This window comes from Chlamydomonas reinhardtii, chromosome 1 (genome assembly GCF_000002595.2).
Source record: "Chlamydomonas reinhardtii strain CC-503 cw92 mt+ chromosome 1, whole genome shotgun sequence".
Taxonomy (NCBI): domain Eukaryota; kingdom Viridiplantae; phylum Chlorophyta; class Chlorophyceae; order Chlamydomonadales; family Chlamydomonadaceae; genus Chlamydomonas; species Chlamydomonas reinhardtii.
The window spans coordinates 5,816,637-5,830,434 of record NC_057004.1 but is presented as its reverse complement, the minus strand read 5'-3'; the positions used below and the strand labels follow the sequence as shown (position 1 = coordinate 5,830,434).

The window sequence follows — 13,798 nt, the reverse complement described above, 5'->3', positions numbered from 1 at the left end:
AGTCCAATGCTCAGCACCCGGGCCGATGGCAGCTTTGCTCGCGCCGCCAGCCCGGCCATAACCATATGCTGCCGACCAAAGTCCAGGGCAGACATAGCAGCGAGACACACCACATCCCACACAGGTGGCGCAAGCCCCGCAGGCGGGCGCACTAACCACAACTCCTCACGAGAGAAGGCACTTAGAGCCTCCTCCGGCAGGAAACCCATAGCCATCCCCATACTTTCCCGAAGTGACAGCGCAACAGTGCAGTCCCAAAACCAGTGACGCCGGTCCCCATCCTGCATGTCAACCCCACACGCCCAACACGGGTCAACAGCAATGCCTCGCGCCCGCTTGCTAGCATGCCGTGGAAACGCCCAGCAAGCGTTGGCGGCCACATGCCACAGTGCTTCCTTATGATGATTCTCCCATTTCAGCGACCACAAGCGGGCCAAGGTGCACACGAAGGCCCCCGCCGCCAGCAGGGCAGCCTCCACCCCCGACACACCCGGGTCGAACACATACTGCAAATGCTTAGCCTTCAGGGCGGCTAACTGTGGAGCCATTTGTAGCTAGCACGGCCCCCGCCTTCACCGTGTAGGCAGTGAGCAGGATGGGCGCCCCCCCGCACTGCAACCATCCAAGCCCCCGCACCACCTGTTGCACTGACTCCGCCGTAGCACTCACGATGTCGGCCGCCGGGAGCGGCAGCACGGCGGCACGCCCCCGAGCCAGCTGGGCAGCACGCGCGGCGGCAGCCCAGCCAGCGAGGAGAAGGGCCACCGCCGCCGCAAACCGGTTGGCCACCTCTTGAGGTGACACCCGCCCCGGCAGGGGCGCGGCAGGTGCGCCCGCGTACTCCAGTGCAGCACCTGCCGCCACACAGCAGTCACATACATTTCCGCACACGCTGCACCATACCGGGAGCCCCACGCCCAAGGGCGTGTACATGCCTGCCGCAATTCGTTCAGGCCGTCATGCGCGGCAACCAGCTGGCCCACACATGCCAGTCCCGGCAGAGCAAACAAATCCGCGAAAGCCACTTCCCATCCACGTGCGGCCGTCTTCACACAGCGCCGGGTTAGCCCACAACGGCACATGACTCACCCACGCGCCCGGCTCGGGCGGCGCCACAAGAGTCACCGCGGGCATTTCAGTCATGGCTTTCAGCAGGCGCGCAAACGGCTTGCCAGCCGGGGTGAGCGGCTTACTTAGAACACGGTCCGCGGCCCCCCGCACCAACAAGCGCAGGGGCGTTGCCGCCGGGTGCACCTGGCGCAGCCACGCCGCCGCGACCCGGGTCCACGGGGGCACGTACGGCAGCAGACCACACACACCAAACACACACCGTACCGTGAGGCCGGCTTGCAGTGCTTTCACATGCGGCACCAGCGGTAGCAGGCCCGCCCCCCCCCCCCCACCGCCGGAGGCAGTTGCATAAATTTAATGGAGAGGCCAGGCGGGCGGGCCTGGGGGTTGGCATCAAACTAGGCCGGCGACAGCCGCCGGTCCACCACCACCGCCGCTGCCCTGGCTAGCAGCCGGTCAACAACATATAGTTGGGGAAGACCCGCAAATTCCAAATGATACAAGACCTTATTGCCCAAAGCATAAGCCGACGCCGCGGCCGCCAGACCAAACATGGACACGGGCATACGCGCGACTTTGTCAAGCACTCCTACACGGCCTCAAACGTAACTGGCGGGGTAAGTGCTCCCCAATCCTCGTAGTGCACCCCTAGTGACTTGGCCGCCGGCACCACACGCCAGCCAGGGGGCAGGGGCGGGCCAGCCATGCCGGCCGGCAGGGCGCCAGCACCGCCGACCGTCCCCATCAACATCAGTTCAACTTCAGTCATGCATGGGGTCATGGCCAGGCAAGTAAGATTGGGGGACTCCTGACTGCGGGCTGCCGAGCAGGTGGTTGTTGTGCTAGTGCTCAAGCACATGGGTAGACATCGGCCCTGGCCCCAGCTCCTGCCCTGACTCAGCTGTGCCCCGGCTCCGGCCCTGGCCCCAGCTCCTGCCCTGACCTCTGGCCACAGCTTCTGCCCTGACATAGTCGCTGACTGCTAAAAGCGCTGTCGGGACGTAGCTGTGGCGACTCTAGGAACCGCAATCGTTGTGGTTGTTGTTCTTGTTGTCGGAACCGCTTGGCTGCATGGGGCCCCAGGAGTGTGGCATCCCCTTTGGGAGGCCCTTTTGGGGGGTAAGCCGCCACAACTACGCTAAGCAGGAAGTCATAGAACAGTGCTAGCCGCCTTTTGGTAACGGTCTGGGCGCTGTGGCCGCACAAGCAAGTTCTCTGTCTGGGCGATCAAACTGCTAGTGTCCGACCCGGTCCATGCAACAGGCATACAGGGAACAGCCTGGTCCCGAGTCTTGGTCAGGAGCCACGCTGGGGTGCTATCCTCAGGATCCCAGAGCTGCGGTCGTCTTCGGGAGGTCCAGCGATATGGCCCCCAACGGTGCCCGTTGTATCTGGTGGGACGCACCGGTTTCTACAAGGGACTGCATGGGCCGGATTTTCGCTACAGGCATGCATTCGCCCATGCTGCTCGCTCGTGACCCGACCACCCAAGGGCGGGTCGGATGGAAGCAACAGTCTGGCGGGTCTTGACGAGAAAGATCCTAACTGCCACGGCGCTGCAGCCACTGCTACGACAGGGCATCGAAGGCCGGGCACGCACGTTCAAGGCTTCAAGCACACTCATGGCACAGCCAATCCACACATGATGAATTGATGATGGCAGGGCACGCCAAGATCCAAGAGCCAACACACAAATAAAGTCCAGTGCGAAGTCCAGTTTGATTGCAACGCTGGCAAGCGCCGCCGCCTACCCAGTGTGACGGGGGTGCTGCTGCAGCCGCACGTACCGCCGCCGCTACGACACTGCCTCACCCTGCGTGCCGCCGCCGCCACCACCACTGCCACCTCGCTCCACAGGAGGCCCCGCTCCCGCCGCCGCCTCTGGGGCACCTGCCCCTCCCACCACGCCCTCCACCGACCCAACCTCACTGCCTGCGCCATCTGCCCTGCCGCCGCCACCGTGCGCTGCCCTGCCGCCGCCACCAGCAGTAGCCCTGTCAGCGGCGGCAGAGCGGCGTGTCGCGGCCTCCAATAGACTGCGCAGTGTGGGAGACAGCCACGACGGCCGGGGCTGCAGGGCGGCGGCGCCGCCGCCGCCGCCGTTGCCACCAGCCCTGCCGCCATCACCTGCACTAACTGCAGCATCACTGCTGGCATCGCGTCCAGCAGAGCCGCCGCCGCCGCCGTCGTTGCCGGCACCGGCCCCGACCCTGCTGCCGCCGTAGCCCCCCGGCGTGCCGGGTGGTAGCGGGCCCGCCATGCTGCTGGCACCGCCACTGCTGCCGCCGCCGCCACCACCAAGACCATTTGCCGCGCGGCCCGCAGTGCCCCCACCTGCTCCTGCGTCCCTCGCTCCCGGTGGCTGCTGCTGCTGCTGCTGCTGCTGCTGCTGCTGCTGCTGCTGCTGCTGCTGCTGCTGCTGCTGCTGCTGCTGCTGCTGCACCTCCCCCTGCGTCCCGCCCTGCACCTCTGGCTCCTGCAGCTGCCCCTCCGGCCCCGGCAGCTCCAACTCCACCTCCGCCATGTCGCCCCCGGAGAAGTCCAACAGCCACCTGAGGGAGGTCGGGGGATTAGAGCGGGGGCCGGGTCATAGGGGGGCGGGGTCATTAAGGGGGGGGGCGGGATCGATAGGGAGGGTAGGGCAGGGTTGGGTAAGATTAGGGAGGGGCGGTGCGGGAGACTGAGCGTTGAGAGAGTGAACGGCGGGAGAGTGAGCGGCGGGAGAGTTAACGAGAGAGGCCGCGAAGTGTGGGAGGGCGCGAGGGGTGGGAGGGCCCGAGGATTATGTGGGAATAGGGAACAGCCACCTGTGGACGAGGGAGGTCGATGGGGCGGAGGTGAGGTGAGGGGCCGGTGGCCCATTACTCACCAGCAGCCCTCACACGTGGCAAGTGTGCACCTGCTGGCCGCGTGTGCAGCAGCCATCCCAAATCCCAAGGCCCTGCAGTCCACCCCATACCCAGCGCCCCACCCCAACGGCCGCACCCCACAGGCCCAGACCTCGACGCCCGACACGACCGCTGCAGTACACCCCCGGCCCCCCGGTCTTATTTAACATGCATGGAACTCCCCAACCCCACCTGCACACTGGCCTGGCACTGGCTCTGGCACCCAGCCCGTGTTCCCTGCTCTGTCTTTCGGCGCCCACCACCCAACCACCCAACCACCCAGCCAACCGCTCACCTGCAGTACAGCGGCGGGTGGCGCCACTGGGGTCGGAACACCACCTCGGCCCGCACCACGAACATGCCCCAGCCGCACCGCCGCACGGCGAAGGGCGGCCGCGTCAGCACCACCACCGGCGGGCTGCAACAATAGTGCGGGCGGGGGGAATGCGGCACACATGAATGCCCTTTTTCCCCCGTACACAACTCATCGGCAACGCCCATGCCACTTGCGATCGACGCGGCTAGCCCGCATGCATGTGTGCGTAGGCACATGCGCCGCCGCTTTGCCGGCCACCCCGCCCCTTGGTTAGTAGGGGTTGGAATTTACCCCTAACCCCGAAACATACGCACACACAGCCATACACACAGACACACGCACTTGAAGGTGGGGTGCAGGTGCACCACCACCCGCTCCACCAGCGCCGCCTCCTCGTCCTCACCGCCGCCCTCCAGCCTTACGAAGAAGGTCCACTCGTGGATGTTGGCATTAGACCCGGGCCGCTGTGTGTGTGTGTGTGTGTGTGTGTGTGTGTGTGTGTGTGTGTGTGTGTGCGCGCGCGCGCAGGCGGGTACGCAGCAGGCAGGTAGGCAGTCTGGCACTCAGCAGCAGTCAGAAAAGACGGCCGGAGTGCTAAAACATAACGCAGAGAGGCCCTCCCGCCCTCCCGCCTGCCCACCCACCGATGAGCATCTCAAGTTCTCATCCTGACCCCGCACGCAGCAGGAGCACGAAATCGCAGTGCCGCTTGCACGCCCACCCACCCACCCACCCACCCACCCACAACCACCCACCGGCACGTAGGCGTGTGTGTTGCCGACCACGAGCCGCCGCAGCCGCCGCCGCCGCGCCGCCAGTGCCTCCTCCTCAGCAGCAATCTCGGCGCCCCGAGCCGCGTAGGCGGCTGGGTGGCGCCCGCGAACCTCCGCCGCCTGCGTTAGTTGCGTGTGTTGGGCAAGGAAGCGCAAGGAGAGAGGCTCAACGCCCTGTTTTGCTGCGTGCATACCGTATAACACAGTAATAGCAGGCGGCGACACATCAAACCCGCATCTGTGAGGCCACTGCACGCATGTCTGCAATCCCGCGCTGGTGGGGCCTGGGAGGAGGGGAGGGGCTCTCATGGCTCTCCCAATTACAGCTGGCCGCTCTGTGCTACATGCTGCGCTACAGCCCATTCATGCATGCTACAGCCTAATGCCGCAGCTATCTAGCGCTACAGCCCCCTGCCGCTGCAGCAGCAGCAGTACACCCACCCGGCCCTCGTCCTCAGGCAGGGCGGCGGGCACTGGCCGGCGGCACAGCGGGCACGTCACAGCCGCACTGCGGCCCCCCGCCCCCGCGGGTCCTCCGCCAACGCCACCTCCATCGCCGCCGCCGCCGCCGCCGCCACCCGGGCCCCACGCCCCCACACCACCGCCAGCACGCGCCTCAGCCCAGCGGCGGAAGCAACGGCCACAGAAGGTGTGGCGGCAGGGGGTAGTGACCGGCGCATGAAGAATGTGCAGGCACAGCGGGCACTCACACGGCGGCGCCTCGCCACCCGCCACCTCCGCCCCTACCTTCTCTGCCGTCGCTGGCCCTGCCTTCTCCGCCCCTGCCTCCTCCACCCCTGACCCGGTCGCGCCTGACTCGGGCGCCCCTGGCGCCCCTACTGCCCCTGGAGCCGCCGTTGCCCCTGGGGCCGCCTGGGTCGCCGCCGCCGCAGTTGCCTCAGGTCGTCTGCAGTCTCTGAAGCCGCCGGCGGCATCCGCTTCACCTTGCAAATGATGCTGCTGCTGCTGCCGCTGCCGTACCTGTTCCGGCTGCTGCTGCTGCCGCTCCTGCCGCTCCTGCTCCGGCTGCTGCTGCTGCCGCTGCTGCTGCGGTGCGGCCGGTGGCTCCAGGGTGGGCGACCTGCCACTCGACTCCGACAGCGGCGGCTGCTCCTGAAGTCGGCGGCGCTGTGCGGGCGGCTCGCGCGGCGAAGCAGGCGCGTCTCCGACTCCTGCTGCTGCCGCGGCTGTCGCTGCCGCGGCGGTTATTGCTGCCGTAGCGGCTGTTGCTGCTGCTACAGGCTCGATTGACGCTGCCGCGGGGTTAGCTAATGTGTCCGGGTCTTGCCTGTCGCTGCCCTGTGGTGAATCCATCGCGCACGCCGCGGCCGATTACTCGCGGTGGTCGCTGACCATGAGATAGTAGAGCTGCCGCGCCCTTCTGGCGGCCTGGGCCTCGGCTGGGAACCGCTTTGGTACTGCAGCTTGATGCCAGGGCCTTGCAAAGAACGACCGGAGCGTATTTTCAGCCACCAAGAGACTGTCAATGCCAGCGGGTTCAAGTTGAGCAGCCCGCTCCGGAGGATTGCGGGTGTGATGAGTCACCCCTGCCGCGGACTACCCCACCCTCCATCCATCCCTCGCTCCCGCCGAGCCAACGCCCCCACCGGCCCTGCCATTGCCGACCCCAGGCAGTAGTGCCCCCACGAGGCCACGACCGCTTCGCAGCCGCAGCACGGCCATTCTGGCTATAGGTTCTGACCAGGATACCGGCGTGCTTGGGAAAACCAGGATAGGGCTGGCAGTGACAGGGCTCTGCGCCTCTGCTGGCGCGTGCTGGCAGCTGGCAGTTGGGCTGCGGGTGGGCTGCCCCTCATGACCAATGCAACTCGCCGGAGCTAGCCGGCTCGGCCACTACTGGCCGCACTGGCTGGCCGGCGGCGGGGCGCAGTCGCTCAGCCGCAGGGAGGTTGCGTGAAACACTTCGTTCCCCGGGGTTGCGGGCGTGGGTTGCGGGGGTGACGAGTCAAGTGCAACCTTACATGCAGCAGTGACGGGGTCAGGCTGCCACGTGCGTATGCGCACGGGATACCGCGTACGTGGAATTGTACTGGCACCTGCACGCCCTCCTCCTCCAATTTTGCATATGCAATGCCGGGAATATGCCCGACGTTGTGTGGCGCGGCCCCACGCAATGCTTACCGCGCGCTATCCCCGCACTTCCACACACCGCACCATGCCTCCAATGCCGTAAAGCATAGATGCTCATAATGGATGCGTGTGCTTTGCTTGCAACCCAGTCAAAAAGAATGCCGCAATCACAGTGTGGGGTAATACCTATGCGTCTGACCACCGCCACTGGTCAGCGGAACTTCCGCTGATTGGCAATCCCCAGTCCACCAATGCATGCACGCGCCAGTGTCGCAATCAGCGCAGTCTGCAAGCGCCGCCCTTGCTGCGCAAAAACTAAGGCAAGACCACAAACGGGGCCTACGGGGCTCGAGCACATGACCACGCCGCCCACACCACGACAGCAGCAGCAAACATACGGCCATAGCGCCTGGTGGCGTCAGCTCTCTTGTCACTGGCCTTACGCCGCCCCTCCTTACAGCACCCGCGCCTCCAGTAGCCGTGCGTAGTGCTTGGGGATGGCACGTCCTTGTGTCGGGCCCAGCCCGTGCAAGGCCCCCTCACCACATAGGTTTTGATATCGCCCGGACATCCAACGGTAGAGTCATACTATCAGGTCCATGCCACACATTCACTTCGACCATTGAAACTTTAGGATGGCTACGTTGCCAAAATGCACTTGCTGCATGCAAGACACACGTGACACGCCTGCTGGCCTCGCCCTAGCAATGCTGCGGTTTCGCGTTGATTGTAAGAGCCACACCTGGGCTGTCGTATTCACCGGATGCGAACCGTCAGAGTTCGATCCTTACTTATTGTTGCAGCCACCCGCGCCTCAGCTGCTCAGCAGCGCACAACACAGGCACGAGCCGCCCACAGCCACGCACCCAACGTTGCGCCCTTACTCTCCCGCCCGCTCCCAGCAATCCCACCGCACCCACATCCAACGCGGCCTCAAACAGCTCCCAGCAGTCAGGCCCACCGCAGCCCTGCCCGCCGGCTATGGCCGGCCCCCCCCCCCAATAAGACAGATGTGTAACTCATCGCCGTTCGCCACACAGTCGTTGCTAAAGGGCACGCACTGTACCGGAGAGCGCCTCAAAATGCTCATCAGCCTCATGCCTGACCTGATCTCCAACGTCCCGACCCCTGCGAAGTGGGGAACCGTTGTAAGCAAAAAGCGCACAGCCGACGTCGACATGATGACGCGTGCCTGCGTTTGTGCCCTTCCTGCCCTAGCGCCTCCACACCACACACGCCCAAGACCGCGCGCGTCTGGCAGTCCGTGTGGCGCATGCGCCTGCACGGGGCGTGCCGCTGCATCCGCCTGACGCCCCCCGTGTGCACGCACTGCCGCCACAGCAAGTAACATAGCACACCTCGTCAACGAGACTGTTTCATTTCACGAGCTAGCGTGAACTGCCTTCGTGCCACGCGTTCGCGACGAGATAATATTAGACCGTGCTATGCGCGTGCTAGGTATGGCGGTCAGACGCACTCCGCATCCTATGCAGTCAACAAGCTCTCGTTCGTAACCACCGCACACGGAGCAAAATGGCACTAGTAGTATCGATTGGGGTCCCTTGCACTCAACCTGTGCTATGTCCCAAGCCGCAACAGCGACTGAGACTAATGGACTGAGACTAACCAAGGTCCACCACCACTACCTCCCGCCACTTCCAACAGCTAAGAACCGATAGCATACCGGAGCACAGAGCTCTGCGTGCAGTCCTTTTGCTATGCCACCATGCCCCTGTGCACATCACCGAACCGTTAAACCATCTGACCTGACAACTTAGAAGAGGGTCCGATGCCGTGTCTATACGTGTGTCAGAAGCCCCCGGGCCTCAGCTGTGGAAGTTTAAGGAATGGAGCCTCCCCGCACCGCCCGTCATTGCAACCGTTATCCTAATATTTTCCGAGTGCATTGGTAGGCAACATTTGCCCGTGCCCTTCTCTCGCTGGACAAACTTTAATGCCACCGACACCGACACAAGCGTGTGGTCTGGACTGCAGTGATGCAAGTCCTTTACGAGCAAGCCTCGGCCATCGCCTGGATCCGCGCAGGCGTCAATAGAACCTTTTGTTTCTTTCGGAAGTAGAGTGCTCCCGATTTTGAAGCCCAGCCGGTGGCGACTGAACAACACCGACCCATTCGCTGGTACCTCCGCCACCGCGATACGCCGACTGCAACCGCACGCGCCCCTACGACACGGCGCCCGACTCCTCCGCCTCCGCGCCCGGCTCCACCGCCTGCGCGCCCGAGCCCGCGTGCTCGCCGCTGCCCTGCTCCCCCGCCAGGGTCGCCGCCGTCAGCGGGTGCGGCGACGTGCCGCTCTCCGCCTCCGCGACCCCTCCCGCCTGCCCAACCCCCATCCCCAACCCCAGCGCTATCCCCACGCTGGGGTCGTACCCAAGCCCCGCCGCCTCCACCGCCGCAATCTTCTGGTCCAGCCTCGCGCTGACCTTGGCCAGCGCCGACCTAATGCCCTTGAAGCCGGGCCGCTCCTTGGGCTCGAAGCGCATGCAGGCCTGCCCCACCTTGACCAGGCTCTTGTTGGCCCAGGGCGGCCACTGCAGCTTGAGCGTGCCGGTCTTGACGCCGAGCAGTACCTGCCCCGCCTGCAGGCCGGCGTAGGGGCGCTGCCCGGTGCACATCTGCCACAGCAGCACACCGAACGAGTACACGTCCTGCGGCAGGAAGCGAGCAGGCGGTGGGGAAGGGGGCATCACACTCATGGTCAATGGAGAAGTGAAGGCGTAGGGGAGAGGTTGGGCGGTGCGGTGGAGTGGCATGCGTTGGAACCGTGCCGCTGGGCAGTCCCAAGCGCGCACGGTGATACCGGTGTCCCCTGACCACCAGCGCCCGGCAACCCACAAAGGCTCGGAACTCCGGCCCCCACAGCCCCCACAGTTACTTTCAACATTAAGGCGCAGCCCGGGCCCGACCTCCCCCTCCCCTCTCCCCACCCTCCCGCTTACCGAGGCCTTGCGGCAGCGGCCGGCGCAGGACTCGGGCGCCATGTACACCACCGTGCCCCAGTTCTCGTGCGTGATGGTCTGCTCGCTGGCCTCCAGCGCCGTGGCCAGGCCAAAGTCCGACACCTTGCACTGGTAGCCCAGCGGCGAGGACTCGTCCGACGTCAGCAGTACGTTGCCGGGCTTCAGGTCGCCTGGGGTGGAGTTGGGGGAACGGGAGGGTGGGTGGGTTTGGGTTGGGGGCAGCGGTCGCAGAAGTCGCAGTTAGGTGCGACAGCGTGTCCGGCTCCGCCACACGGCCGCTCATGCACCCGGCTGTCGCCGCCGCCATCTGGGCACCCGCCCCTGCTGGCCCGCCCGTCCGCCCGGCTGCACACCGCCCGTCAACCCCCGCCCCCAACACCAGCACGCACACGGCCCGCCGCGACCCGCCGCACCCCACCGTGTATGATGTTGAGGGAGTGCAGGTGTGCCATGCCCGCCGCCACCTCCTGCAGGCACCACAGCAGCGCCCGCAGCGCTGCCAGCCCCGCCAGCGGCCCGCGGTCGGGGTGCGCCACGTAGTCGCCCGCGTTGATGCGAGTCAGCAGAGTGCCGCCGTCACAAAACTCCTGTGGGCGTGTGTGTGTTGGTGTGCGTGCGCGCGTGTTTGTGCGCGTGTACGCGTTTGTTGTGCGTCAGAGAGAAGAGAGAAGGGGAGAACACGCACGACGTGCTGTGAACTAGTTTGCGCTTGCGGCGTTGCCAGGCCATGTGCGGCAAGTCAAGGACGCCACGACCGGTTCAGACGAAAGGACACACACCAGCTGGTTGCCTCAAGGCGTGCGCGCGCCAGGCTGCGGACTTGCGCAGGCCCCGCCTGCAAGACTGCGTTTTTTCCGGCGTGGCCCCGCCTCTCACATACGCGCCCTGCACCCACCATGATGACCTTGGCCAGGAAGCGCCCCGGTATGGCGTCCAGGTGGTACAGGATGTCCTGAAAAGGCACCGGGTCGCCGCCGCCGCTGCCCGGCCCGCCCGGGCGCATGACGCCGCCGCCGCCGCCGCCAGGGCCCGCCGCCACCGCGTGCGCATGCACGCCGCTGGTGGCATGCATGGCCGCCACCGCCGCCACCATGCCGGAGCCGGCGCCGGCGCCGATGCTGACGTGGCCGTTGCTAGGCATGGCCGGGCATAGGCTGCGCTGGGAGCTCTCGCGCGAGGGGGCCGTGTGCGGGAGGGGGCTGCAGGCGGCGGTGGCGGTGCCGCTGGGCGCCATCAACGGCGACAGGAGAGAAACAGCGCTGGCGCAGCGGCCGCTGCCGCTGTTGCCCAAGGCTGCTGCGCCGCCGGCAGGGGCGCCGCCGCCGTGCGGCCCTGGCAGCGGCGTGGGCGGCTGCGTCGGCGCGCCGGTTGGGGACAGGGCGTTGGCCGGGAGGAGGCCTGCTGCTGAGGACTCAACGGAGCCCTGCAACCCGAGTAAGCCACGCCCTGCGGCGCCGTCGTTACTGCCACCGCTGCCGCCTACGAAGACCGCGTTTATCGCCGGCGGCGGTGCCAGGGGCCGTGCCGCGGGGGCCTGCGCCTGGGGTGCCCCGGCCGCTGGGTCAGGGCCGACCACCGCCACCTCCGCTCCGGAGCCGGCAGCCGGGCCTCGCACGCTGCCGCCCTCGGGAACGCTCGCCTCGACGGTGGACAGCGCACGGCTGCTGTGCCCGTTGGCAGAGAGCGGCAGCTGCGGCGTCGGCACCTCCACGCTTGTGCCACCGCCGACGGTGCGGGCGCCATCAGAGGAGGCTTCCCGCCCTGCGGGGGCCAGCACGTCCCGAGCACCGGGCCACTGCTGCAAGGCTGCCGTGCCAGCAACAGCCGCCGGCCCTTCCCCGCCCGCCCCTGGCCCACAGCTGCTTGCGCTGCTGGCCGCCACATCCACAGGTAAGAGGCCACCGGCACCCGCGCCCGACGCAGCTCGCTGGTTGGGGTGCTGTGCCGCCGCGGCGACCGTCACGGAGCCATCGGCGGCGGCGACGGCGGTGTTGCTGATGGGGCAGCAGCCCAGGGAGGCGCTGAGCGTGTTGGCCGTTGAGACCATGAGCGCCGTCGTGCTGGTGACCGTGGTGCCGCCGGCCGTGGTGCCACACGTGGCGTCAGCCGCCAGGAAGCTGTGGGGGTGACTGGGCGAGCAAGCCACGCTCTGGAAAACGCGGCCGTTGCCGCTGCCGCCGGAGCCGGCACCCGCCGCGCCAGACCCCGCCCCTGAACCAGAGCCCGAGCCTGAGCCCGAGCCGCCGCCACCGCCGCCGCCGCCGCCGTGCAGGGCCCCTGCGGCGAAGGCAGGCGCGTCCATGGATGCGCGCCCGGCCGCCTGTGCTGGTGCCGGTGCTCCTGCTGCCGGTGCGGCGGCGGACGACGTCGCGACCGAGGCCATGCCTGCGCCCATGCCGTTGTGCGCTTGTCCGCGCGCCGTGGCGGCGGCAGTGGTGCTGGTGTTGTTGGCGCCCCACTCCTTGTAGGTGTTGGGCGTGACCAGCGTCACGTCCATGGCCAGCGTGCGCACCAGGTTGGGATGCGTGACCAGCTTGCTGAGCAGCGCCTCCTTGGCGCGCTGCCACAGCTGCTGCGGCGTGTTGCAGATCATGAACTTGACAGCCTGCGGGACATGAGCGGGGGACGATGGAATGATGGCCAGTCGAGTGGCGCTGCCGCGGCGAACCCCAGGACGTGCTCACGTGGGACCCTGGCGGGACCCGGTACGCCCCGTGCGACCAGGCCCGCTTGCGTGAAGGCCTGGAACGCCTGACGCAAGCAGCTCCCCTTCCCCCGCCGGCCCCCGGCTGCACAGGGTTCATGTTATAGACTCACCACAGGCACCAGTATGGCCATGAAGCCCTCCGTGCCGTACCCGGCGTCCGGCCCCGCAGGTATCGGCGTGGTGGAGGAAATCGTGCCGCGGTACACAATACCCGTCGCTCCGCTCCCCACGAACACCAGCTCCCCGACCTGGCTTTTCAGCTCCTGGGGGCTGAGGGACGGCACAAGCGAGAGTCCCCGCACCCCGGACCGGTGCCCACTCGAGTCGCTGGCGACAAGGACCGCCTCGTCAGTGCCGGGGCGAGTGGTTGACGGCACCGAGTTTGCTGCAAAGGAGCCCTGTGCACACACGTTGCACAGGTGAGGCGCCAGTATTAGCGGGCGCTGGAAGAGATTGGGGAGCAAGCATTTCGTTGCGAACCCCAAGTACCTGTCTTCCCATGAATTCGTTGGTCTCTGCCAAGAGGCTACGCATAGCCGGCTCTGCAGAGTGCTGTTCTTGCGAGTTATTATCAGCGCTTGGCAGGACTGCTTGCTGGCCGTGGCTAACACTCGAGCCCAGTAATTCAACTGGACGCACAGCTTGTGCTTTTGCCGTGTCAACAGGAACAGCTCCTGCTCCCACGTCAACATGGACTGCCGTGTCAAGCCGCTGCGATTCCGCGACAGCCTCCTTGCCACCGCTGCCATTTGCAGGGGCACCAGCCTTGAATGCAAGTATGGGCGGTGCAGGTACTGCCTCCGCCTTAGCGGGGGGCGCGCCAAAGCAGCAAAACATCCCCCTTCCGGACACGACTGGCGCCAACGTCCAGTCCGCTCTCAGAAAATCAGATATAAGAGTCGGATGCTATCATTTCAACTTCTCTCTATCACTACATGGGCTTCGGCAGTGGTTGCGTCCAAAAACGGCC

At 66.4% G+C, this 13,798-nt stretch overlaps 2 protein-coding genes across 3 annotated transcripts; both read right to left on the bottom strand.

The window, feature by feature from the left end:
• Nucleotides 1-1,535: 1,535 nt before the first annotated feature.
• On the bottom strand, nt 1,536-6,507 carry CHLRE_01g041583v5 (uncharacterized protein). 2 transcript variants are annotated; one of them, XM_043058815.1, is made up of 6 exons: nt 6,030-6,507; nt 5,796-5,921; nt 5,031-5,168; nt 4,618-4,739; nt 4,255-4,377; nt 1,536-3,623 (listed from the first exon to the last, which is right to left on the bottom strand). In XM_043058815.1, exons 1-6 carry the CDS (start codon nt 6,360-6,362, stop codon nt 2,867-2,869), a joined length of 1,599 nt encoding a protein of 532 aa, XP_042928729.1. In that variant the 5' UTR covers nt 6,363-6,507; the 3' UTR covers nt 1,536-2,866. The 2 variants fall into 2 exon arrangements, with proteins under 2 accessions (XP_042928729.1, XP_042928730.1); XM_043058816.1 differs by lacking the exons at nt 4,255-4,377; nt 4,618-4,739; nt 5,031-5,168; nt 5,796-5,921; nt 6,030-6,507 and having other exon boundaries at nt 1,536-3,637.
• Nucleotides 6,508-7,014: 507 nt separating this feature from the next.
• Nucleotides 7,015-13,787, bottom strand: CHLRE_01g041550v5 (uncharacterized protein). Its single transcript, XM_043058814.1, has 6 exons — nt 13,318-13,787; nt 12,939-13,226; nt 11,017-12,726; nt 10,540-10,708; nt 10,101-10,291; nt 7,015-9,809 (listed from the first exon to the last, which is right to left on the bottom strand). The coding sequence occupies exons 1-6, from the start codon at nt 13,327-13,329 to the stop codon at nt 9,324-9,326; spliced, it is 2,856 nt and encodes a 951-aa protein (XP_042928728.1). The 5' UTR covers nt 13,330-13,787; the 3' UTR covers nt 7,015-9,323.
• Between the last annotated feature and the right edge of the window lie 11 nt (nt 13,788-13,798).

What these genes read in the sequence shown, in the direction of transcription:
- CHLRE_01g041583v5 (XM_043058815.1), bottom strand. Translation starts at nt 6,362, where the DNA reads ATGGATTCACCACAGGGCAGCGACAGGCAAGACCCGGACACATTAGCT. An exon ending in GGCCAGCGACGGCAGAGAAG is followed by an intron (nt 5,169 to 5,795) that starts GTAGGGGCGGAG and finishes CAACTAACGCAG; the next exon opens with GCGGCGGAGGTTCGCGGGCG. An exon ending in CACCCGCCGCTGTACTGCAG is followed by an intron (nt 3,624 to 4,254) that starts GTGAGCGGTTGG and finishes GACCTCCCTCAG; the next exon opens with GTGGCTGTTGGACTTCTCCG.
- CHLRE_01g041550v5 (XM_043058814.1), bottom strand. An exon ending in TCCTGGCCAAGGTCATCATG is followed by an intron (nt 10,709 to 11,016) that starts GTGGGTGCAGGG and finishes ACACGCCCACAG; the next exon opens with GAGTTTTGTGACGGCGGCAC. An exon ending in CTCCCTCAACATCATACACG is followed by an intron (nt 10,292 to 10,539) that starts GTGGGGTGCGGC and finishes ACTCCACCCCAG; the next exon opens with GCGACCTGAAGCCCGGCAAC.